At 56.9% G+C, this 24,775-nt stretch overlaps 1 protein-coding gene across 1 annotated transcript; it reads left to right on the top strand.

Moving 5' to 3' along the window:
- The first annotated feature begins 8,004 nt into the window (after positions 1-8,004).
- OTP (orthopedia homeobox) lies at positions 8,005-24,309 on the top strand. The gene is made up of 3 exons (XM_078879927.1): positions 8,005-8,078; positions 8,737-9,200; positions 23,812-24,309. The coding sequence occupies exons 1-3, from the start codon at positions 8,015-8,017 to the stop codon at positions 24,307-24,309; spliced, it is 1,026 nt and encodes a 341-aa protein (XP_078736053.1). The 5' UTR covers positions 8,005-8,014.
- The last annotated feature ends 466 nt before the right edge of the window (positions 24,310-24,775 follow it).

Raw genomic sequence — 24,775 nt, 5'->3', positions numbered from 1 at the left:
GGGTGGGTGGCCAGCCCCACGTCCGACCGCCTTTGTATCCCTAGTGCTCATGTTTAGACATCGCACCAGGTACTGTACTCGTTTAGGGCTGAGTCGAGCTAGGCGAGGCCCGGAACCGGTTGAGATAATTGTCATTGGTGTTGGCCGTGAGCGGGGATTGAACTCTGGTGGCCGCGTTCGTAGCGCATTACACACACACACACACACGAATACACACGCACACACACGCACACACACACACACGAATACACACACACCCACACGAATACACACGCGCGCACACACACACACACGAATACACACGCACACACACGAATACACACGCACACACACGCACACATACACACACGAATACACACGCACACAAACACCCACACGAATACACACGCGCGCATACACACACAAGAATACACGCGCGCACACACACACACACGAATACACACGCACACACGCACACACACAGGAATACACGCGCGCACACACACACACACGAATACACACGCACACACACACAGGAATACACACACACGCACACACACGCAAAAAGACAAAGACCCCCCCCGTTTAGCCTGAACAGACGACTGAGGCAAGTGCAGTTAGCGAGTACCTATGAAGGCCGGAACGGCACATGAGGGAGTAGGTGCCCGGCACCACGCCCGGCCGCATTTGTCTCCCCAGTGGCGATGTTTTTACGCACAAAATCAAGCACGAATTTGAGGCTAAGTCGATCTAGAGGAGGCCCAGGACTGGTTCAGATAAGCGTCACTGGTGTTGGCCGTGAGTGGGAATCGAACTCGGGTGGCGGGGTTCGTAGCGCAACGCGCTGACCGCTACACTACCGCCCCCTATGCGAAAACAAAGAGCCTTAGCAGACTGTTGGGGCGAGTGCTGCTGCTGAGGAGCATCGACGAAGGCCGGCACGGCGCACCGCAGAGGCCCACGCGTGCCGAACCCCGCGGCGCACGCGGAGCGGGCCGAGGTCGCACACACAGCGAGCACCACCACCACCACCAGCCACGAGCACCACCACCACCACCAGCCACGAGCACCACCACCACCACCAGCCACGAGCACCACCACCACCACCACCAGCCACGAGCACCAGCCACGAGCACCAGCCACGAGCAGCAGCCACGAGCACCACCACCACCACCAGCCACGAGCAGCAGCCACCACCACCAGCCACGAGCACCAGCCACGAGCACCACCACCACCACCAGCCACCACCACCAGCCACGAGCACCAGCCACGAGCACCAGCCACGAGCAGCAGCCACGAGCACCAGCCACGAGCAGCAGCCACGAGCACCACCAGCCACGAGCACCACCACCACCACCAGCCACCACCACCAGCCACGAGCACCACCAGCCACGAGCACCACCACCACCACCAGCCACCACCACCAGCCACGAGCACCACCAGCCACGAGCACCACCACCACCACCAGCCACCACCACCAGCCACGAGCAGCAGCCACGAGCAGCAGCCACGAGCACCAGCCACGAGCGGCAGCAGCGGCGGCGGCGGTCTCCGTGTCGCTCTGCGTCGCCAATACGACGCTGCGGTGCGCGTTGTGGCCGTTATCGTTGTGGTTGTTACAGTCGTGGTTGTTATTGTGGTGGTATTAGTCGTGCTTGTATTAGTTGTGGTTATAGCTGTAGTATTAGTCGTGATTGGCAGGGTTATGGCTATTAGAAGGTGTTTTACCACAATAATAGTAACAATAACAAAGACAACTCATAGCCATGTGCACATCCACTGCTGAATGCAGTGTCGATGATCGTGGGGCTGTGTAACCACACTTAACACTTTACACCTACACGTGGCTTTAGCGAAAGAACCAACGAGTATGTGTAACCATACTTCACCACGGTGGGTCGAGCGGGATTCGTGAAGGTGGGGAGGAGGAGGAGGAGGAGGAGGTGGGGGCGGAGGGGGGTGGACCGCTTCAGTCGCCACGGTTCCCCCATCGCCTGCCAGCACTGTCACCGTTAGCTGGGGGTGACGTTCTTCATCCCTTAGCGGGTAACCCCTGGTAACATCGGGTCATCTATGGTAACCTCAGACAATCTCCGGTAACCCTCGAGTAGCATCGAGTAACCATCGGGTAACATCGGGTAATGTGGGGTAACCCTGGGTAACATTGGTCACCTCATATAACCTCGAGCAACCTCGTATAGTTGAGAGTAACGTTTGGTAACGTTTGGTACCTCCTGCAACGTCGGGTAACCTCGAGTAACCTCGGGAACCGAGAGGTAACGTCCAGTGACGTCGGGCACCGGCGCGACCCGCCCGTGACGGACCGCGCGAGCCGTCATCGTCTGCAGCAGCCGCCGAGGACGAGGAGCAGCAGCAGCAGCGGCAGCAGCAGCAGCAGCGGCAGCAGCAGCAGCAGCAGCAGCGGCGGCAGCAGCAGCAGCAGCGGCAGCAGCAGCAGCAGTGCGGCCACTGCAGGCTGAGTGATGCCACTCACTCAGCCCGCACTCATCGCCAGCACTGCGCCTCCCTCGTGATCCATCTACGGCGCGCGTGAGTCTGTGCAGTCTGTACTGTTGTGGGGAGCGGTGCCGCAGCCGTCAGCGCGCTGCGCTACAAACCCGGCCACCCGAGTTCGATTCCCGCTCACGGCCAACACCAGTGACAATTATCTGAACCGGTTTTAGGACTCCTCTAGGTCCACTCAGCCTAAAATTAGTACCATGTGCGGTGTGTAAACATCGCCACGAGGAGGACAAAGGCGGTCGGGCGTGGTGCTGGCCACCCAAACACTTCCTCGTGTGCCTTGCCGGCTTTCGAAGGTGCTACTCGCTAACAGCACTTGCCCCAACAGTCTGTTCAAGGCTCAAGGGCGGATCTTTGTCTTAAATATACAATTGAGCGAAATTATAACGAAACCAATGTTAACTATCTATCCTCCTATAATAATAATGATGGCAATGCGCACGTGACATGGCGATGGTAGATCTGTGATGTCACGACGGTATCACGATGGTACACACATTACGTGTCTCTACACGGCACGAGAGTAACCGTGTGTGTCGATACACTGTATCTTTGTATCATCTGTGCAGAGTATTAACATCGTGTGTGCATATATACCATTGTTATTATGTAACTAATATACAGGATATGCACGATTGTGTGGACACACGTATTATATATATTAAATATTGTGTCTGTATAATGCACAGTACATAATTAGTGTTGTGCGTCTGTAATGTACCATGTATAATTAGTATTTAATGTCTACAATGCACTCTACATGACGATGATTGTGTGTCTATAGTTTGGCTCCATCTCGCCTCCTCTCGGCCTCCCCATCTTGGGCTTAGTGTTTTAAACATGTTTATAAGAATGTATAAAATATAGGACAATATATAGGATTACTATTGGCATATGCATAAACGTTAATTCTAGTGGTAGTGGCAGTGCCTTACGCCGATATCCCCTACTCTACGCAACGCCTAGCAGCAGTGGAGCGCTGTGTGTATATATATATCTGTGCACACGAATAAAGAATGCTGATGCGTGTGCATCCCAAACACAAATGTTGTGTATGTGCACACTCCGTGTTGGCGTGATGCACACCATGCATGTGTGTGTGGGTGTAGACGAGACGCAGCGTGCGTGTACTGCACATTGGTGATGACGCGTGTAAACGCGGCTGCAACTACACACATAAATACTCTTACACAGAGCAACACATAACTACACATTACACACAAAGGCATAAACATACCATGCCGCCGATACACACACACACAGGAGCATCTCGCACGCACTCACAAACATAAACAGACACGCGAGCCCGCGGCGCGTAAATACACATGACACACACACACATAACCGCGAAGCACACACACACATAAATACACATTACGCGGACAGCGAGCACACACACACACACGCTTATGCCGACACACAGACGCATATATATATCGAACAAAGACAAAGGTCCCCGTATAGCCTTTAACAGACAGTTGGGCCGACACGGCAAATGGGCTCAGCAGGCTGCCAGCACGACGCCCGGCCGCCTTTGTCTTCCCAATGCTGATGTTCACATTCCGCGACCAGGTACTCGTTTAAGACTGAGTCGGACTTGGGGAGGGGTTCTGGACCGGTGCAGATATCCGCCACCGATGTTGGCTGTGAAACGGGAATCGAACTCGGGTCCGGCCCGGGTTAGGAGCGCAATGCGCTAACCACCACTGTCCACACGCACAGAGACAAATACACCTCGGACACCCTGAACAGACTGTTGGGACACATACTTTTAGCGAGCGCCTATTAAGGCCATATACACACACGTCATAGATATATATACACATGCATGCACATAAATCCACACACTACACACACACACACCACGTATTCATACACACGGACGCGCACACGCACTGCGCCCTAACACGCTGTGCACACACCAACACGTGTACACAAAACACCCATCTCGCCCTGTAGCCCACACACACAGGCGCGCACCAATAGATCACTCATTGTGCAAGATCACTCGAGCGCGTGACAGCGACAGCAGAGTCTGTGCAGACACACGCACACCACCCGCGCACACACGGGACACATCGACACTGCACGCATCACACGTATACACAACATATATACACAACATACATACACACACACACATACACACACACATGTACGTGTACAACACCGCACACGTGCACACATGCACGAATCTGCAGTGTGTGGGATGATAACGATGAGCGTAAGTTCTAGGAATGAGAGAGGTGACATTTTGCACAAATGCAGTCGAGTGTTTTGAGTACAGTACAATAAAATTATTGATTCACACGCTCATCATCATCCTCGGTGAACCGAGTAATTTGCCGCTGGCGGAGTGTGACGATAATGCTGACGGAAAGCTGCAAGCGAGCGAGACCCGCCCCCCCCCCGTGTCGGCACCCGGGCCCTAACCGGGTCACTCCGACACCCCTGGCCCCTCTCTCACTCGCAGCCTCCACTGCGTCATGCTGCTGCTGCTGCATTATCCACGTTGAATATCGCGTGCAGATACCACGCAGCGCCGTCTCGCCGCAATCCGGCGGGGCAAGTGCCGGGGGCGGGCGCCGACGTGGGCCGCTCGGCCACACGGAGCGGCGGGTGGGCAGCGGCGATATCTAATAACCGCAAAGAGTTCTAATCTGAGGCTGAGGTTACTGCGAACGGTGCGAAACAAGTTCAACATACCTACGTGCACCGTATATGTATACACACACATACACGTATATGCGAATACATACACACGTAGACATGTGTGTACACACACACGTGTACATATATATACATATGTACATGCACGAGTGAGTCGAGGCCTGGAGCGCGGGTCAGGTGCGCGCGGGGTCCGTGGTGATGCTGGTGATGGTGATGATGTCGATGATGTTGACGATGTTAACGATGATGATGGTGATGTTGGTGCTGATGTCGCTGACGGTGATAATGGTGGTGGTGATGCTAATGTTGGTGCTGATGGTGATGATGGTGATAATGGTGGTGGTGGTGATGGTCGTGTTGGTGCTGATGGTGATGATGGTGATAATGGAGGTGGTGATTTAATGTTTTACCTACCTGGTGACTTTACCAAAACAACCCAAGAATATGAATCCTTGCAGTCACGAAAGCTTCAAGTCTAGAAAGGTGATGGTAGTGTTGGTGCTGATGATGGTGGTGATAGTGGTGTTGATAGTAGTGTTGGTGCTGATGGTGATGATGGTGGTGATGGTGGTGGTGATCGTCGTGTTGGTGCTGATGGTGATGATGCGTGCGCGCGCGCGTGTGCGTAAATCGACCACTCAATCATACACGCACATTCACACAAATACAATGCTAAAGACCACCCATATAGTCTTGAACAGACTTCGGGCAAGTAATGTTAGCGAGCACCTATTTAGACCGGAGTGGAGTGGCCAGTACTCCGCTCTAGGGGACACTCACTCCCACTCACTCCCACTCACTCACTCACACACTCACTGTCGCACTCACTCACGCTCACACTCACTCTCGCATTCACTCACTCTCACACTCATTCACACTCACTCACTCTCACACTCATTCACACTCACACTCACCCACTCTCACACTCACGCTCACTCTCACTCACTCTCACGCACTCCTTATCACACTCACGCACTCACCCTCACTCACGCATGCACTCGCTCACTCACACTCACTAACTCTCACTCACCCTCACACTCACTAACTCTCACACTCACCCACTCTCACACTCACTCACTCGCACTCACGCAGACCCCCTCCCGTGTCCCCTCGACTCGCCAAGCGCGCGTCTCCGTGGCTCCACGAGGCCGCGCGTGCACGCGCGCCGCTCCCGGGACGGGATGGGGAGGAACGGGAATCAGAGAAAAGAAAACAAAGAGGGGGGCACAGGGAGGGGGGGGCGTGCGGTGCTGGAAAGGGTCTCTTCACAGCAGCACCCTACCTCTGGGGAGGCGCAGGGAGTCGAGGCGGGTGCTGAGCGCGGGGAGTGACGCGTGGCGGAGACCCCAGGACGTGGACCCGCGACGGAGCCCGGAGACACGCGGGGAGACGCGGGCGATGCGATGGGAGCAGCAGCAGCAGCAGCGGCAACAGAGAAGAGGCGCGGGGAGAGGCGCGGGGAAAGGAGCAGGGAGAAGAAGAACGGAGATAATCGGGGGGTACATGAGCGAGGAGAGGAGACACGAGGAGAGACGCCGCGCTCCCGTGCGGCTCTGTTCCCGCTGGTGCCCTCGCGGCTGATGAATCCAATGAGAGGCGAATCCACGCAGCTTCGCAACGCCGCCTCCACCTTCCAGAGCCGCGGGGAGGAGCGCGACTACGCCACCGGCAGCGGCCATCGCTCAAAATTCACCTCAAACACGGGGGGGACTTTCATCCGCCGGGCTCACGTCTGGTTTTGTGAGATTTGGGGGGGCCGGTGGGGGTTTCGAGGGGGGGGGGGGGGTGGAGTGGTTGATGTTGTTGAGGAAACTGAGCAGAGGGAGAGCGCAGCGCGGATCTGTGCGCGCGGCCGGGACTCGGGGAGAGATGGGAGCCCCTAACCGCGATTTATGCGCCGCGAAAATGCGCAGCGTGTCCAGCTTCATCAGCACCCCCATCATCATCATCATCTCTCGCTACTGCACCACCACCATCGCACGCTGCGCCACCATCCTCATCATCATCTCAAGCTTCACCAGTGCCTCACGCTAGACCACCCCCATCATCCGACGTTGCACCATCATCTCACAACTTACCATCATCATGTCACGGATCAAAATCATGGTCATCATCTCACACCTCAACATTATCATCCGACGTCCCAACATAGTCATCATCATATCACGCCGCACACTCACATCACTCCGGCTCATCCCTGTTCAGCTTCGTTCATCTTCCAAGCGGTACCTATCATCTCCTTTGACCACAAGCTGTATCTCCTGCTCATCTCCGCTCATCTCTGCTCATGTTTGTCCCTCTCCCCCCCCGCTCCCCCGGGCTCCCCCGTGGTGCTGAGTGAGCGAGCGAGCCCGCGTGGCCCCGCGCGTGCCCGTGCTAAGTGCCGCTGCCATCGCGAACGCGCGCGCGCACTCGCGGCGCGGGGGGGGGGGGCTGAGGGAGGGGCGAGGCGACGCTAATTCGGGGGGGAGGAGGAGGAGGGGGAGGAGGGGTGCAAGGGGAGGGGGGAGTCAGTAGCCCTCACCTCGTCAGATCTCATTGGCTGTGATTGCGTGACGGCCCTGATTTAGGTGGCTCATAAGGCCGGCCCATTAGGCGTCGCGCCGTTATATTCATCGGCCGGCGGCGACGCGCGGCCACTGCCGCGTGGCATCAACTTTAACAGCTACGACATCGACGATAAGAACAACGGCGACATCGACCAGTGTGACGAGAGCGAGCAGAGCGGGCGGCGGGAGACGAGCGTGAAACGAGATCAGGGGAGATTAGGGGCGAGAGCGCGGAGGAGGAGGAGGGGGGGGCGGGAGCCGCCCGGCGCGGCAGCAGCAGCAGCAGCCTCGCGATGCTGTCGCACGCAGACATGCTGGACTCGCGACTCGTGCAGAGGAACATGTACTCCGCCGAGGGTGAGACGTCGCGGCCAGACACGCAGAGACACGCCGAGTCAAACCTCCAAGCGCCGAGTTGCGCAGACACACGCACCTCATCAAGTCCCGCTCGGAGACTTAGAGAGAGACACGCGGAGACACTATCGAGACACCCTTATACCAGAGATACGCCACGCGGAGACATACTGAGACACGCCGAGACATACCGAGACACGCGGAGACACACCGAGACACGCGGAGACACCGAGACACGCGGAGACATACTGAGACACACGGAGACACCGAGACACGCGGAGACACGCGGAGACACCGAGACACGCGGAGACACCGAGACACGCAATGATGCGCGCGGCGAGCGGAACTCCCGTTTCCATTCATCTCCATTAGCGCGGCGTGTTTACATTCGCGCGCGCTGGCGTGCGAGCAGCAGCAGCACGTGTCTCTTCGCGAGCGAGGGGACCGGGAAGGGGACCTCTGCTAGTCGGGATCCTGGTGGGGGGAACTCCCAAGACGACAGGGGTCCCGAGTGAGAGGGATTTTTGTAATTGGAGACTCCGCTAAAGGCGTCCTGGCTAAGAGGGACCCCTCCGAAGGGGGGCTCAAATAATAGAGACCCCCCTCCATCTCATGGACCCCCCCACCCATCACTCCCCCCCCCTTCTTTTCGTATGTTCAGGTCTCAAGGATCACTCTGAGATGCTGCGAGTCGCCGAGGCCAGCAAGTGTCGCCTGGTCGGCGTGGGCGGCAGCGGGAACGAGCATCCGTGCGTCTCGGGGGGGTGCGGGGGCCCCGACGGAGTCACGATGCTCGGGGGGGACGACATGCAGCAGCAGCAGCAGCAGCAGAACCAGGGACCCGGCGGAGGAGGAGGTGGTGGAGTAGGAGGAGGTGGAGGAGGTGGTGGAGGCGGCGGCTCGGGGCTGTCGGCTCTCAAGGAGCCGGACAGCAGCAAGCAGCAGTCGGGGGTGGCGCCGCAGAAGCAGAAGCGTCACCGCACTCGCTTCACGCCCGCGCAGCTCAACGAGCTGGAGCGCAGCTTCGCCAAGACGCACTACCCCGACATCTTCATGCGCGAGGAGCTGGCGCTGCGCATCGGCCTCACCGAGTCGCGCGTGCAGGTGCGTGCCGCGCGCGTGCAGGTGTGTGCACGTGTGCGCGGGGCGGGCGGGCGGGCGGAGCGACGGGTGTGCGTGTACACGTGCGGCAGCGTGTCGTTTGGATGCGTACGTATCGCGCGCGTGTGTGTGTACACGTGTGTGTGTGTGTACACGTGTGTGTGTGTACACGTGTATGTGTACACGTGTGTGTGTACACCTGTGTGTGTACACGTGTGTGTGTGTACATGTGTGTGTGTGTGCGCGCGGGTGATCGCGCGTGGTTTGTTGACGTGTGCGTGCAAGTCTGGTGTGCACGTGCGTGTACACGTGCGTGTGTGTTCACGTGTGTGTTCACGTGCGTGTACACGTGCGTGTGTGTTCATGTGTGTGTTCACGTGCGTGTACACGTGCGTGTGTGTGCACGTGCGTGTACACGTGCGTGTGTGTTCACGCGCGTGCGTGTGCACGTGCGCGTGTGCGGCCGCTGCCATCATTGTCATCGACACGGAGCTACAGTCGCTGCTATTCACGCCGCGTCGTCGTCGTCGCTTTTTCGCTGTCGCACTCCGCCACCGTGAACCCATCGCCGTCTTGCCGACCCTGGCGTCGTCGTGTTGTTGTCGTCGTGGTGGTGGTGGTTGTCGTGGTGGTGGTTGTTATCGTGGTAATTGCTATCGTGGTTGTTGTTGTTGTCGTGGTGGGTGTCGCTGTTTCTGAGGTTATCGCAGAAGAGCGCGACACCAGCGCGACGGCGGCGCGCTGCGTTCGCGACCCACAATGTGGGCAACTTGAGTCGCGGTCTTCGATCAATAAAAACACCCAAAACTACTCGAGAGTTACACGAGCGACAATCATAATGTTGACAACAACAGCAACAGCAGCAACAGCAATAACAACAACAACAACAGCCGTAATAATCGCCTTGGTAACTCTCATTCATAGCGGCCATCGGGTGACGATCCTGGCATAACAATCAGAACTCTCAACACAAACAGCGGCAGTGCCAATCAGAGCGACAGCTTAACAATAGCAACTATGAGCATAGCTAACTCGTATAGCAATAGGTACTGATACGAATCGTGAATTGTAACACTAGTTAACTGGTTAGATATTACACAAGTTAAATAGTACAATAATAGTTAAATGTAACTATTGTTAACTGGTTAGCAATGGCAGTGGTTAAACTTGTTAGATTTGACAATGGTTAACTGGCACAACGTGAGCCACTCTACGCGACCGGGAAGGTGTTTGCCGCTGCGTCCGCACCGTCAATTCCCGCAGAAGTTCCCGGCACGTGGAGCGAAACGTCGGACATAGCGTCACACACCACGCGGCGGCACCGCGACCCGACAGCGAGAGTAGCGCGGTAGCTGCGCAGTTGCAATCGCCATCCCGTCAACAACAACCACAGCGGGTGGGCAGCGATGATGCTGATGGTGGGGGTGATCGTGGTATTGGTGGTGGCGATGGTGGTGGCGATGATGATGGCGATGGTGGTGGCGATGATGGTGATGGCGATGATGATGGTGATGCTGGTAGTGATGATGGTAGTGTTGATGGTGATCGTGGTATTGGTGATGATGGTAGTGATGGTGATGATGATGGTGGTGGTGATGATCGTAGTGATGATGGTGATGGTGGTGGCGATGATGATGGTAGTGATGATGGTGGTGATGATGGTGACGATGGTAGTGATGGTGATGATGGTGGTGATGATGGTGATGGTGGTGGTGATGATGGTGGTGATGGTGGCGATGATGATGGCGATGATGGTGATGATGGTGATGATGGTGGTGATGATGGTGATGGTGGTGACGATGATGATGGTGATGATGATGATGGTGATGATGGTGGTGATGATGGTGATGGTGGTGGTGGTGATGATGGTGGTGATGATGATAGTGATGATGGTGATGGTGGTGGCGATGATGATGGTGATGATGGTAGTGATGGTGATGATGGTAGTGATGATGGTGATAGTGGTGATGATGGTGATGGTGGTGGTGATGATGGTGGTGATGATGATGGTGGTGATTAGGTGATGGTGGTGGTGAGTAGGTGATGATGGTAGTGATGATGGTGATGATGGTGATAGTGGTGATGATGATGATGATGGTGATGATGGTAGTGATGGTGATGATGGTAGTGATGATGGTGATGGTGGTGGTGATGATGGTGGTGATGATGGTGATGGTGGTGGTGATGATGGTGATGATGATAGTGATGATGGTGATGGTGGTGGCGATGATGGTGGTGATAATGGTAGTGATGGTGATGATGGTAGTGATGATGGTGGTGATGATGGTGGTGATTAGGTGATGGTGGTGATGGTAGTGATGATGGTGATGGTGGTGATGATGGTGGTGGTGATGATGGTGATGATGATAGTGATGATGGTGATGGTGGTGGCGATGATGGTGGTGATAATGGTAGTGATGGTGATGATGGTAGTGATGATGGTGGTGATGATGGTGGTGATTAGGTGATGGTGATGATGGTAGTGATGATGGTGGTGATGATGGTGGTGATTAGGTGATGGTGGTTTGTGTGTAAAGTTGCGCCGCGTCCGCGAAGTCCGAGCGATCATCGCCGCCGCGCCGCTCGGCAGTGCGGGGCGTGAGAGCCGCGTGAACCCCGGGGGGACCCACGTCTCTCTACCCGCAGCGTGCCCACCACGTAAACGTGTATGCGTCATTGTACAATCATTACTACGGTGAGGACTACTATTATTATTATCATCATCATCGATATTGTCACGAGGGAGGGTCATGACCACCCGACAGGGGCCCGGGCGCGATGCCTCTCGTCGTCGTCGGCGCTGGCGGCGCGCGGTGTCGAGAGACGCGGCGGCCTCGTCGCTTCCCGCGGGCGGCGTCGATGTTGTGGCGCGCGCACTCCCACGGAGACAAAGCTCCCCCGGGTAGCCTGCACAGACTGTTGGGGCGAGTGCTGGTCACGGGCAGTGCCCGCTGAGGCCGGCGCGGCGCGCGACCAGATCGGGAGGTCCAGAACCGGTCCAGACGTCACTCGGCACTGACGTGAGCCGTGGCCAGGATCGCCGCGGAGGTTCGCGACTTGAGAGCGCGAACCCGCCGGCCCGCTCCTTCAGTGCCCCCACGGCCAAGCACGGCGTGGGGAGGAGGCCTCACGCAGCAGCGGGCTGTATGCGCGTGCGCACGCACACAGATACGGCTACACATGCGAGCGTGAGTGTGTTTATGTATTTGCCTGTTGTGTTTACCAGTTGATATCTGTATTGGTGAATGTGTGCACATATGCGTACGTTTATAGTATAAGTATATATGTGTATGCTCTATATGTGTATACTGTATATATGTGCATGTTTCTGTCTTGTATGCATTAGCGTATTTGTCGTTGTGTGTATAAATAGTGCGGAGACACCCGAGATCGATTCTCGTACTGGCCACCAAGACCAGTGACGATTATCTGAACCGGTTCCGGGCCTCTCCTAGGTCGACTCAGTTTCAAATTAGTACCTGATGCGATGCGTAAACATCAACATCATCGGCCAGGTGCAGTTGTGGCCACCCCCTCGTGCGTCGTAGCGACCTTCATAGCTGCTCGCGAACAGCACTTGCCCCACCAGTCTGTGCAGGCTATACGGGGGATTAAAATTCGTAGGTTTTTTCCGGTAAAGTCACGTATGTGACAAAAACCTACGAATATAAATCCTTGCAGTCACGAATGCTTCAAATCTAGAATTATACGGGGGATTTTGTCGTTTTATATAATATTTATGTATGTGTGTACATGTAATATGTATATGTAACTGCGATTACTCTATGTGGCTATGAATGTGTGTACGTGCGTGCCGCATGGCAGGATGTTTGTACTCTTACCGCTCGCAACCTGTTCGCGTTCACGAGGAGGGGGGGGGGGGTGCGTGGACCCGGGACTCGGTGCCTCTGCACCCGGGGGGGGGCTCAGTGCTGAGCGCACGAAGCGGCGTGCACGCCCTGAATAGGCGCTCGCTCACAGCGCGTGCCCCAACAGTCTGTGTAGGCCACATGGGATCTGTGTACACGCGCCGCGCCGCACGACCTGCGTGTGTGTGCTGCTGCTGATGCCGCACGCTCTCACCCTCATCAGATGACGTGCACGCTGTCGTGTACACACCCTCGTCTTACGTACGCGCCGTAGAGGTTCATATTTGCATCAGTCGTGATCAATCCACTGTTGAATGAAGGCTCCCCCCAGGTCGCCGCCTTGTATATTCACCACGTCATGAAACAAACACGGCTGATTCTATATTATACAGAGTTATATATATATACCCGTAATAGAACGTACACGCTCATAAATACACTCCTATTGCTCTAAGATGATACACATGCACCGACACCAGTGACGATTAACCGAACCGGTCCTGGGCCTCCCCTAGGTCGACCCAGCCTCCAATGCGTGCCTGGTGCGGTGTGTAGATTTTACCACAGGCGGATGGGCGTGGTGCTAGCCACCCGTCCACTTCGTTGTGAGCCGTGCCGGTCTTCGAAGGTGCAACTCGCTAACAGCACTTGCCCCAACAGTCTGTTACAAACTATTTGTGTATAATAATGGTACACGTGTTGTAAATATAGAGGACGGTGCGTGGGGGTGATGATGTTCTGGAAGGCGTAGACGGCTGAAACGTGGCACAAACGTTGTCGAGTCTCCGCTGAGCATTAAACAATCTCACACGCAAGCCCAGCAGCATCGGTGGACCGAGTAATTCGCCTCCCGCGGAGTGTGACGCTGAAGACGACAGAGAGCGAGCCGAGCTCGCTCACTCCGATGTCACTAAAACACGAAGGGAAATATTCCCCGCACATCCTGAACAGGCGGTTGGGGCAAGTACTATTCGCGAGAAACTACGACGACCAGCAACACACTCGGCCACCTTTGTCTCCCCAGGAACGATTATTGGAAGGCTCATGACCAGTTAAAATATTCGCTGTCTTTGTTATTGGTCGTTAGCGGGAATCGAACTCGGGTGGCCGGGTTCGTAGCGCAGTGTGGTAACTAATACACCGCGTGTCCGAACAAACCGCGTGTTACTCACGCACCCCGTATACGAACATATGAGTGTGTATGTGTGTGTTTGTGTGTATGTATGACGATGTGTTATCCATAATAGAGGTGTTTTGGGTTAGATCGCGTCAATATAAGTGAGTGTGTATTGTGGGGAGTGGAGGCGCAGTGGTTAGCGCCGTTGACACACACGTCCTGAGCTCCGAACCCGGCGACCCCAGTTCAATTCCCATTAACACCCAACACGAATGACGATTATTTGAAACGGTCCTGGGCCTCTCCTAGGTTGACTCAGCCTCATATGATGACCTGGTGTGCTGTGTAAATATCGTCACTGGGGAGACAAAGGCGGTCGGGTGTGGTGCTGGCCACCAACCCCCTCGTGTACCGTTCCGGCCTTCATAGGTGCTCGCTAACAGCACTTGCCCCTACAGTCTGTTAAGGCTATACGGGGGATCTTTTGTCTTTGTTGTGTGTATGAGTGTGTATGAGTGTGTGTGTGTATGGGTGTGTATGAGTGTGTATGAGTGTGTGTGTGTATGAGTGTGTATGAGTGTGTGTGTGTATGGGTGTGTATGGGTGTGCATGAGTGTGCATGAGAGTGTATGAGTGTGTGTGTATGAGTGTGTGTGTATGAGTGTGCATGAGTGTGTGTGAGTGTGTATGAGTGTGTATGAGTGTGTGTGTATGAGTGTGCATGAGTGTGTGTGAGTGTGTATGAGTGTGTATGAGTGTGTGTGTGTGTAGCTCGCGCGCATCGCGACCGCGGTTTGTGAACTCACAATGGAGGTGATGGCGCAAAGATCATGACCACAATCATCATCACCACCACCGTCATCACGAATACCATCATCACGAATACCATCATCACGAATACCATCATCACGAATACCATCAATACCATAATCACCACCACCATCAACACCACCACCATCAACACCACCACCATCATCACGAATATCATCATCACCACCACCATCAATACCACCACCATCAACACCACCACCATCAACACCACCACCATCATCACGAATATCATCACCACCACCATCAACACCACCACCATCAACACCACCACCACCATCATCACGAATACCATCATCACCACCATCATCAACACCACCATCATCAACACCACCATCATCACGAATATCATCAACACCACCATCATCAACACCACCATCAATACCACCACCACCATCATCACGAATATCATCAACACCACCATCAATACCACCACCACCATCATCTTCACCAAGTCGATCAAAAATCAAACTCGGCCCCTCGCCGCCGTGGCAAACAAGCGCGACGCGGTTCGCGACAGCGCACGGCTCGCAACGAGTGTGGGGTCAAGTGCCCACGCGTGTCGGTGTGTTAATATGTAAACACAACACGTACGCGTGTGTTCATGTGTACGTGCGCGTGTGTTAACTTACAATGAACACACGCGTACACAAGTGCGCGTGTGTTTTCACCTATACGTGTAAACACGTGTGTAATCATTTATACTGTATACATATGGAGGATCTACACACGCGTCCTGTAGGGTTTACACACTCACTCTAGAGGGTTAACACACTCACACTAGAGGGTTTACACACTCACAATGGAGGGTTTATTCACTCACAATGGAGGTGTACACACTGCAGTTAACTGCTCGCGTTGCGATGTCACAAAGGACTTGAAGGAGAAAGCGCTATTACACAAAGGCAAAGATCCCCCGGGTAGTCTCTGTGGACTATTGGGACAAGTGCCGTTAGGGAGCAGCCGCAGAGGCCGTCACTGCGCACGACGATGCTCGGTGGCCCTCACGACGCTCGGCCGCCTTTGTCTTCCTAATTCCGATATATTTATCCACCGCGCCAGGTGCTCCGTCGAGGCTGAATCGACCTCGGGGAGCGCCCAGGACCGGTTGAGGTATTCGTCACGAAATTTGGCCGCGAGCGGGAAAACGATCTGGGGTCGCTAACCGCTGCACCACCGCTCCCCACGTGATCACTCCACGCGACACAGCCAAGTCGGCGCGCGTGCGTCTGGGGAGTGGTGGGGCTGCGAATATCTGAACCGGTGCTGGCTCTGCCCTGTGTCGACTGAGCGCTAAATGAGTCCATGGTGCGCTGTGGGAGACGCTGTGGGAGACGCTGTGGGAGACGAGGGCGACGGGGCGTGGTGCTGGCCACCCACCGCCTCGTTTGTAGTAGCGGCCTTCATAGGCGCTACTCGCTTACAACACGTCCCCCAAAGGCTCGTGTGCGCAATACAGGGGGCCTTCGTCTTCAATGTGTTTATTAATACATGCATCCCGCTATCTAGCGTTGTCGTGGAATAGTGTCAAACATGTGCCAATGAAACCTCTGCACCCTCTCTCCACTCTCAGTTCTCATCTCCCCATCCGCGCTCCCCTCTCGCGTCATTATGCGGACGCTTTAAAACGTAAACAAAAGTAACATCATCATAATCATCCTCGCCACCACCATCACACCATCATCATCATCCCCACCCCACTGTCTGCATCTCCACCATCATCTGTATCATCATCTATATCACTGTCACCATCGCCACCAGCATCTCCACCACTGTCTGCATCTCCACCATAAATTTCCACCACTATCATTATTCCCTTCACTTCCACTACCTCCATCATCATCATAATCATCATCTCCACCACCACCACGAGAATGATGATGTTGATGGCCGGCGCCTGGGCACGTGCGTAATTTACACACGTGTAATAATGACACACGTGCGTGTGTGCGTGTGCTGTGTAAAGCATGTTGGCACACCACGCAGAATATCCACGTGCATATGTCCGCGAGTACCCGTGACTATGAGTACCCGTGTGGGCTGTGGGTGAGGGTGTTCACGCCGTGCATGCGCACACGCAGCCGGCATGTGCGCATGTGCACCGCACATATTATCTAGAGTATGTTACTCGCTAACACGTATAGGTAGGTGCTCGCTAACGGCACTTGCCCCAATTAGTCGGTTAATACTATATGGGGGAGATTTGTATTTGTTTTGCATGTGTCGCAGTAGGTGAGCGCGCTGCGCTACGAACCTGGCGACCCGAGTTCGCTCACGACCGATCAGTGGCGAGTATTTGATCCGGAACTGGGCCTCCTCTCCTCGGTCGACTTGGTCTTACATGAGAAACTGGTGGCCGCGTGTACACATCAGCGCTGGGAAGGCAAAGGCGTTCGGGCGTGGTGCTGGTCACACCACCCCGCCGCGTCGCATGCCGGCCTTCATAGGTGCTCCTCGCTAACAGCACTTGCCTCATCTGCCTGTTAAAGGCTACACGGGGGATCTTTGTCGTTGTGGTCCCCCCTTGTGCGCGCGCGCGCTCCTCGAACCCCGGATCGCGGCGCGCGTGCGCGGTCCGCGCTTCTCGTCAATTAATTCATTAACGACCCCGGCGAATTCACGGGCACGGAGCGACCCGCGACACTCGGCACACCACGGACCCCCACTCCCCTACCTACCCCCCTGCCCCCGCCGGGGGTAGCCGGGGGTAGGTAGGGGAGTGCGTGGAGTGTGCGTGGAATGCGCGTGCACAGTCACACGCTGTACAACACACACTCACTGTAATACAAAGACAAATATCAACGTGTAACCTTTAACAGACTGTTGAAGCGAGGGCTGTTAGCGAGTAGCACCGATCAAGGCTGGCACAGCACACGAGGGCGCCGTGTGGCCAGCACCACACCAGGCCGCCTTTGTCTCCCCAGTGACGATGTTTCCACACCGCACCGCACCAGGGACTCATTTATTAAGGGTCGACCTCGAGGAGGGCCAAGAGCAGTTCAAATAATCGCCGCCATTGCTCGTGAGCGGGAATCGAACACGGGCCGCCGAGTCCGTAGCGCAGTGGAGCGCGCTCCCCGCATGGAGACGCACGAGGCGGAGACGCCGCTTGCACCCAGAGGCAGTGCAGCAGCAGCAGTGCAGCAGCAGTGCAGCAGCAGCAGTGCAGCAGCAGTATCAGCAGTGCTGCAGCAGCAGTAGTAGCAGCAGCAGTGCAGCAGCAGCAGTAGCAGCAGCAGTAGCAGCAGCAGTACAGCAGCAGTGCTGCAGGCAAGCGAGCCTGACTGCTGATGAGACACTCGAGTGTGGAAACCGGTCCTCATTGTGCTTGTTTCAAACCAACGTGGCCGAGGGGATGCGGACACTCACACCACACCCGCAGCACGTGTACGTGGAGACAGCCACGGGGCGTATGGTCTCAAGTTTATATCGTCGGGTTAGCGCCTGGGGGCACAGACGAGGAGGAATGTTATTGTTGATGTTTACGTTGTTCAGATCAACGGCAAGTGGCGGGGCGGGGGCGATGGCGGGGGCGATGGGGGGGGGGGCGATGGGGGGGGGCGATGGGGGGGGCGATCGGGGGGGTGGGCGATGGGGGGGGCTGACTTCTATAACAAAACGCGAGGACAGATGGACGCGCTCAGCCATGGACAGAGAAGATCTGAACAGAGACCGGGCGGGGGAGGGAAGGGGGGGAATCAGCGCGGACGAGGATGAAGGGAGGGAGTTGACCATCGGGACAGAAGCAGACAAGGAGTGACCACCCGCTGAATGGAAGTTGGCCGGGCGGCCGTAGTGGGAGACCTTTGCCTGCTGGAGCGGCGGCCGCGTGGGTTGCTGTGTGGAGGTGGTGGTGCGCAGACAGCGCGTGCGCCCCATGAATGTGTTCACGGAGAGATGCCGTGCGGACCGCACACGTGCACACACACAAGGATCCCCCGTGTAGCCTTAGCAGACTGTAGGGGCACGTGCTGTTAGCGAGCACTTATGAAGGCCGAACGGTACACGAGGGGGTCGGTGGCCCGCACCACGCCCAACTGCTTTTGTCTCCCCGGTGGCGATGTTTACACATCGCACCAGGTACTGATTTGAGTTGATCTCGGGGAGGCCCAGGACCGGTTCAGATAATCGTCACTGGTGTTGGTCGTGAGCGGGAATCAATCCCTGGTTACCGGGTTTATAGCGCAGCGCGATAACCGCTACACTATAGCACACACGCGTGTTCATCGTCTGGCCTGAGTACTTATAACCACGTGTAAGTCTATTTACATCTCACACACACGCACAGAGACCCGCATCGCGACTCGTGTAGAGCACAGAGGTGTTCTCGAAGCGCTCGGCGAGGTGCCGTTCTCGTGCAGAGGGCGACGCAGAGGAAGCACAGACGAGCCGGAGGGCGGCGGCGGCAGCGGCGGCGGCGCTACCTGCAATTGCCGAAGCTCTGCGGTCCTCTGTATATGAATATGTTATTGGTCAATTGATGAGTATTGAATGGAAATAGATAGTTCACTGTATGCATGAACGAGACAATTGGCATAAAACATCGTCGTTCTAGAATCTGGGCCCCAGCAATCATGGCGCGGGGTGGTCCGATTGGTTTGACTGTCAAGGGCGCGTGAGTGCGTGGACTCTCCCTGAGGTGTGTGTTTGTCTGTTGTGGGGGCAATAGCGGCTTGCGCACTGCACCACGAACCCGGCGTCCCGTGTTCAATTCCCGCTCACGGCCACAAACGCCAGTGACGGATATCTCAACCGTTCCTGGGCCTCTCCCCCTAGGTCTACCCGGCCTCAAATGAGTGCCTGGTGCAATGTGTAAATATCGCCACTCGGGAGACAAAGGCGGCCGGGCGTGGTGCTGGCCACCCACCCCCTCGTGCGCCATGCCGGCCTTCATAGGTGCGACTCGCTAACAGCACTTGCCCCAATAGTCAGTTAAGGCTATATGGGGAGTCTTTATCAAACACGCACACGTGTGTGTGCACCCTCACAAATTCCATGATGTGTAGTTGATGTGCATGCCGTGTGTGTCTTTCAATGTGTACACGCGTAAGGATACACGCGACGCACTGTCGCACTATATAGGTGTGCGTGTGTGCACATGGATCTTCAGTAGATGAATGCTGTCCTCTAAACACGTGCTGTGTGTACGCAAGTACGAGTGTCAGTGTGTGCACGAGGTGGCGGTGGTGCAGTGGTTAGCGCACCGCGCCACGGCTAGCATCAACGGCGGCGAGGGTGACACGATCCACTCCGCGCTTTGTGCTGCGCTTACTCCTCTCTCATTGGATCTGTGTCATTGTGTGCGCATCACCGTCGTCGTCGTCGCCGTCGCCGTCGTCACTCTGATCGATCCACTGCTGGATGAAGGCCTCCTCCCCATCCTCTCGCCGGCCCTCATGATCCTGCGATGCGATAATCGCGTGGATTTTTCTCCTGGGCCTCCGGGTTTTCCCTCCACATTTAGAAAAATGCGTTTAGATTATATAACTCCTAAAAAAATCCACGCGATAAGCCGCTTCGTTGAGCTATCATTTGTGCCCAAGTCGCTTCAGTAAAACAGCTGTATAGCTCAGTGGGCCTTACCTGGTAAAATATAAAATCATTTTCAGTTCAAATCCCGCACGCGAGCCGCGCTCCGCGCTCCAAATCCGCGGCGGTGATCGTCCGCTCGTGGTCGTCACTGAGCCGGCCTCGGGCCGCGTTCCATCGTCTGGCTGCCATTCCTTCACCAGTCTCACCCGTCTCACGGTGGCCATTCCTCGTCCGCTTACCTCCGAACAGTCCACGTGATGTCGATCGTGTGCGCCTGTTCTCTGATCGTCGTGTTCCTCTCTCTCTGTCTCAGTATAAATCGCACGCTCCCTTTGCGCACTCTCCCGCCGTGCTCCAGTGTTCTCTCTGTCTCTGATCCACGCGTCTCAGCGCGGGGCCAAGGGCTGCTTCTCAATCAAATCCAGTTGTGCAAAAGCGCTCCTCCACTCGAGCTCTTGAGCGCCTCTTTATTACGTCATCAGTTTGACCCCCTGGCCACCCTCTCAGTAATTGCCTCAGCTGCACCACCCACTCCGGTGGTGGCACTCCGTGATGGCCACGCGTCTCGCCGCGTCTCGCCGCGACTCGACAAGAGATCGAGGTGAAGGAACCGACGGCAATCGGAAGTTGTCGAGATCCTGGTTGGGAGTTGACTCACCCCATCATCATCATTGCTTCCGTGTCGATAAAATTAGTACCACTTTGTGGGGGAAGTCAACGGCGCTTGTCCTGTGGATATACTCCTCGTGTGTGTGTGTGTGTGACAAAAGGCGTGTGTGTATAGATTGGTGGGGACAGTGGTGTTAGCGAGCACCTATTAAGGCCGGCATGGCGCACGATAACGCGGTGTGTTTGTGTAAATCTGTCTGTCTGTGCGTGGGGATATGTGTGCGTCTCTGTGTGTATCTGTACAAGTTCGTGCGCACGTGCATACGTGTGTTTGCACGCACATGTGATTAAGATGATCGGCAGTGTAGCGGTTTGCGCACCACGCTACGAACCCCGAGGCCCGAGTTCGATTGCCGCTCACGACCAACATAAGTGGCAAATATCGATGTAAGCCGGTCCTGAGCCTCCCCGCCGTCGACAAGGTGTATACACATCTGCATTGGGGACACAAAGGCGGCTGGGTGTGGTTCTGGCCTTCATAGGTATTCCCAAACAGAAGTTGCTGTAACAGTCGCTCCGTCTGTAATGGGGGATCTTCGGCCTCGTTATTGTGTCCGCGCCTGTGAGAGAGAGGAGACCGATGCCTCGCGCCCGCCAGTCTCCGCGTGCCTCGCCACCAGGAGCTCGCTAACAGGCGCTAGGAGCTCGCTAACAGGAGCTCGCTAACAGGAGCTAGGAGCTCGCTAACAGGAGCTAGGAGCTCGCTAACAGGAGCTCGCTAACAGGCGCTAGGAGCTCGCTAACAGGAGCTCGCTAACAGGAGCTCGCTAACAGGAGCTCGCTAACAGGAGCTAGGAGCTCGCTAACAGGAGCTCGCTAACAGGCGCTAGGAGCTCGCTAACAGGAGCTCGCTAACAGGAGCTCGCTAACAGGAGCTAAGAGCTCGCTAACAGGAGCTCGCTAACAGGCGCTAGGAGCTCGCTAACAGGAGCTAGGAGCTCGCTAACAGGAGCTCGCTAACAGGAGCTAGGAGCTCGCTAACAGGAGCTCGCTAACAGGAGCTAGGAGCTCGCTAACAGGCGCTAGGAGCTCGCTAACAGGAGCTCGCTAACAGGAGCTAGGAGCTCGCTAACAGGAGCTAGGAGCTCGCTAACAGGAGCTCGCTAACAGGAGCTCGCTAACAGGAGCTAGGAGCTCGCTAACAGGAGCTCGCTAACAGGAGCTAGGAGCTCGCTAACAGGCGCTAGGAGCTCGCTAACAGGAGCTCGCTAACAGGAGCTAGGAGCTCGCTAACAGGAGCTAGGAGCTCGCTAACAGGAGCTCGCTAACAGGCGCTAGGAGCTCGCTAACAGGAGCTCGCCAACAGGAGCTCGCCAACAGGAGCTCGCTAACAGGCGCTAGGTGCTCGCCAACAGGAGCTAGGAGCTCGCTAACAGGAGCTCGCTAACAGGAGCTCGCTAACAGGCGCTAGGTGCTCGCCAACAGGAGCTAGGAGCTCGCTAACAGGAGCTCGCTAACAGGAGCTAGGTGCTCGCTAACAGGTGTTAGGTGCTCGCTAACAGGAGCTCGCTAACAGGAGCTAGGTGCTCGCTAACAGGTGTTAGGTGCTCGCTAACAGGAGCTCGCTAACAGGAGCTAGGTGCTCGCTAACAGGTGTTAGGTGCTCGCCAACAGGAGCTCGCTAACAGGAGCTCGCTAACAGGAGCTCGCTAACAGGAGCTAGGTGCTCGCCAACAGGAGCTCGCTAACAGGAGCTCGCTAACAGGGCTCGCTCACGACGTCAATGACCCCCCCGCACCGCCCCCCTTGTTAATGGACGGCGCGCGCGCCCACCCCGATTGCCGCTCGCTGCTCGTGTCTGCCGCCTGCACCCCCCTCCCCCTGGTCGCCTTCGCCTGGTGACGGGCATCCTGTCCTGCCCCCCCCCCCTCTGTCCCTGCTCATTGCTGCCCCTCTCGTGTCTTCACTGGGCGCAGTCGACCCTCACCTGGCGATGCCATCCCTCCCGTGACCCCCTCTCCTCCACCGGTTGTGACCCCTCCTCCCGTGACCCCCTCTCCTCCACCGGTTGTGACCCCTCCTCCCGTGACCCCCTCTCCTCCACTGGTTGTGACCCCTCCTCCCGTGACCCCCTCTCCTCCACCGGTTGTGACCCCTCCTCCCGTGACCTTCTCTCCACTGGTTGTGACCCCTCCTCCCGTGATCCCCTCTCCTCCACCGGTTGTGACCCCTCCTCCCGTGACCCCCTCTCCTCCACCGGTTGTGACCCCTCCTCCCGTGACCCCCTCTCCTCCACCGGTTGTGACCCCTCCTCCCGTGACCCCCTCTCCTCCACCGGTTGTGACCCCTCCTCCCGTGACCCCCTCTCCTCCACCGGTTGTGACCCCTCCTCCCGTGACCTTCTCTCCACTGGTTGTGACCCCTCCTCCCGTGACCCCCTCTCCTCCACCGGTTGTGACCCCTCCTCCCGTGACCCCCTCTCCTCCACCGGTTGTGACCCCTCCTCCCGTGACCCCCTCTCCTCTACCGGTTGTGACCCCTCCTCCCGTGACCCCCTCTCCTCCACCGGTTGTGACCCTCCTCCCGTGACCCCCTCTCCTCCACCGGTTGTGACCCCTCCTCCCGTGACCCCCTCTCCTCCACCGGTTGTGACCCTCCTCCCGTGACCCCCTCCGGGCAGGTCTGGTTCCAGAACCGCCGCGCCAAGTGGAAGAAGCGCAAGAAGACGACGAACGTCTTCCGCACCCCGGGCGCGCTGCTGCCGCCCGCGGGCCTGCCGCAGTTCCCGCCCTCCATGGCCGACTCGCTGTGCTCCTTCCACGCGGGGGACGCGCGCTGGGGCGCCGCCATGTCCGGCGTCTCGTCGCTGCCGCTGCCGCCGTCTCTGGGCCGCCAGCCCCAGATGGGGCAATCCCTGTCGCAGTGCAGTCTGGGCGGGGGGCCCAACCACATGGGGCTGTCGAACGGCGGCGGGCTGCAGTCCCACCTGTACCAGCCCACGTTCCCCGGGATGGTCTCCACGTCGCTGTCGGGGCCGCCTCAAGTGGTGAGCACCGTCCCCACGGGCTCCCCGCAGCTCTGCGGCTCTCCCGAGGTCGGGGACATGTGGCGGGGCACGAGCATCGCCTCCTTGCGCCGCAAGGCCCTGGAGCACACGGTCTCCATGAGCTTCGCCTAGCAGAGGGGGGGGGGGTAGGGGACGGGGGGTAAGGGGTGGGAGGGTAAGAAACTGGGGGTGGGGGGGGCATTGGGGGATCGGTGCCGGACCCCAGGGGACCGCGTTGGGGCCGGGTAGGAAGGAGTCGGACCTCGTCCGGTTCGGAGCCAGTTGGGTCGCCTCGGCCCCCATGGGCTCCAGCCGCCTCTGACCGACTGACAGGGCCCGGGGGGTTCCGTGCCGCCGGCGCGAGGGGAGCGCTGGTCCTCCTGGCACACGAGGAGGGGTCCCTGTGGCGTCTCCGTGGATGGCGTCCTTCAGGGATCTCTGTGGGTCTCGATGGTTTCTCTACGGGTCTCCATGGCGTCTTTACGGGGGTTCTGTGGGTCTCCAGGGGCCCCGGTGTGCCCTCCGCAGGGTCTCTATCGAGGCCCGGCCGAGTCCATTCTGGGTCCCGACGAGTCTCTGTGGGATCTCTATGGGGTGT

The sequence above is a fragment of the Lampetra fluviatilis genome, chromosome 3 (genome assembly GCF_964198595.1).
Source record: "Lampetra fluviatilis chromosome 3, kcLamFluv1.1, whole genome shotgun sequence".
NCBI classification, from domain to species: Eukaryota; Metazoa; Chordata; class Hyperoartia; order Petromyzontiformes; family Petromyzontidae; genus Lampetra; species Lampetra fluviatilis.
Note: the sequence above shows the minus strand (reverse complement) of the source record. Positions and strands in the feature narration are given on the sequence as shown.

Bases quoted from the DNA above. Each gene is read 5' to 3' on its own strand.
- OTP (XM_078879927.1), top strand. From the start codon at position 8,015: ATGCTGTCGCACGCAGACATGCTGGACTCGCGACTCGTGCAGAGGAAC. The intron at 8,079-8,736 runs GTGAGACGTCGC...TCGTATGTTCAG, and splicing joins GAACATGTACTCCGCCGAGG to GTCTCAAGGATCACTCTGAG. The intron at 9,201-23,811 runs GTGTGTGCACGT...CCCTCCGGGCAG, and splicing joins TGCGTGCCGCGCGCGTGCAG to GTCTGGTTCCAGAACCGCCG.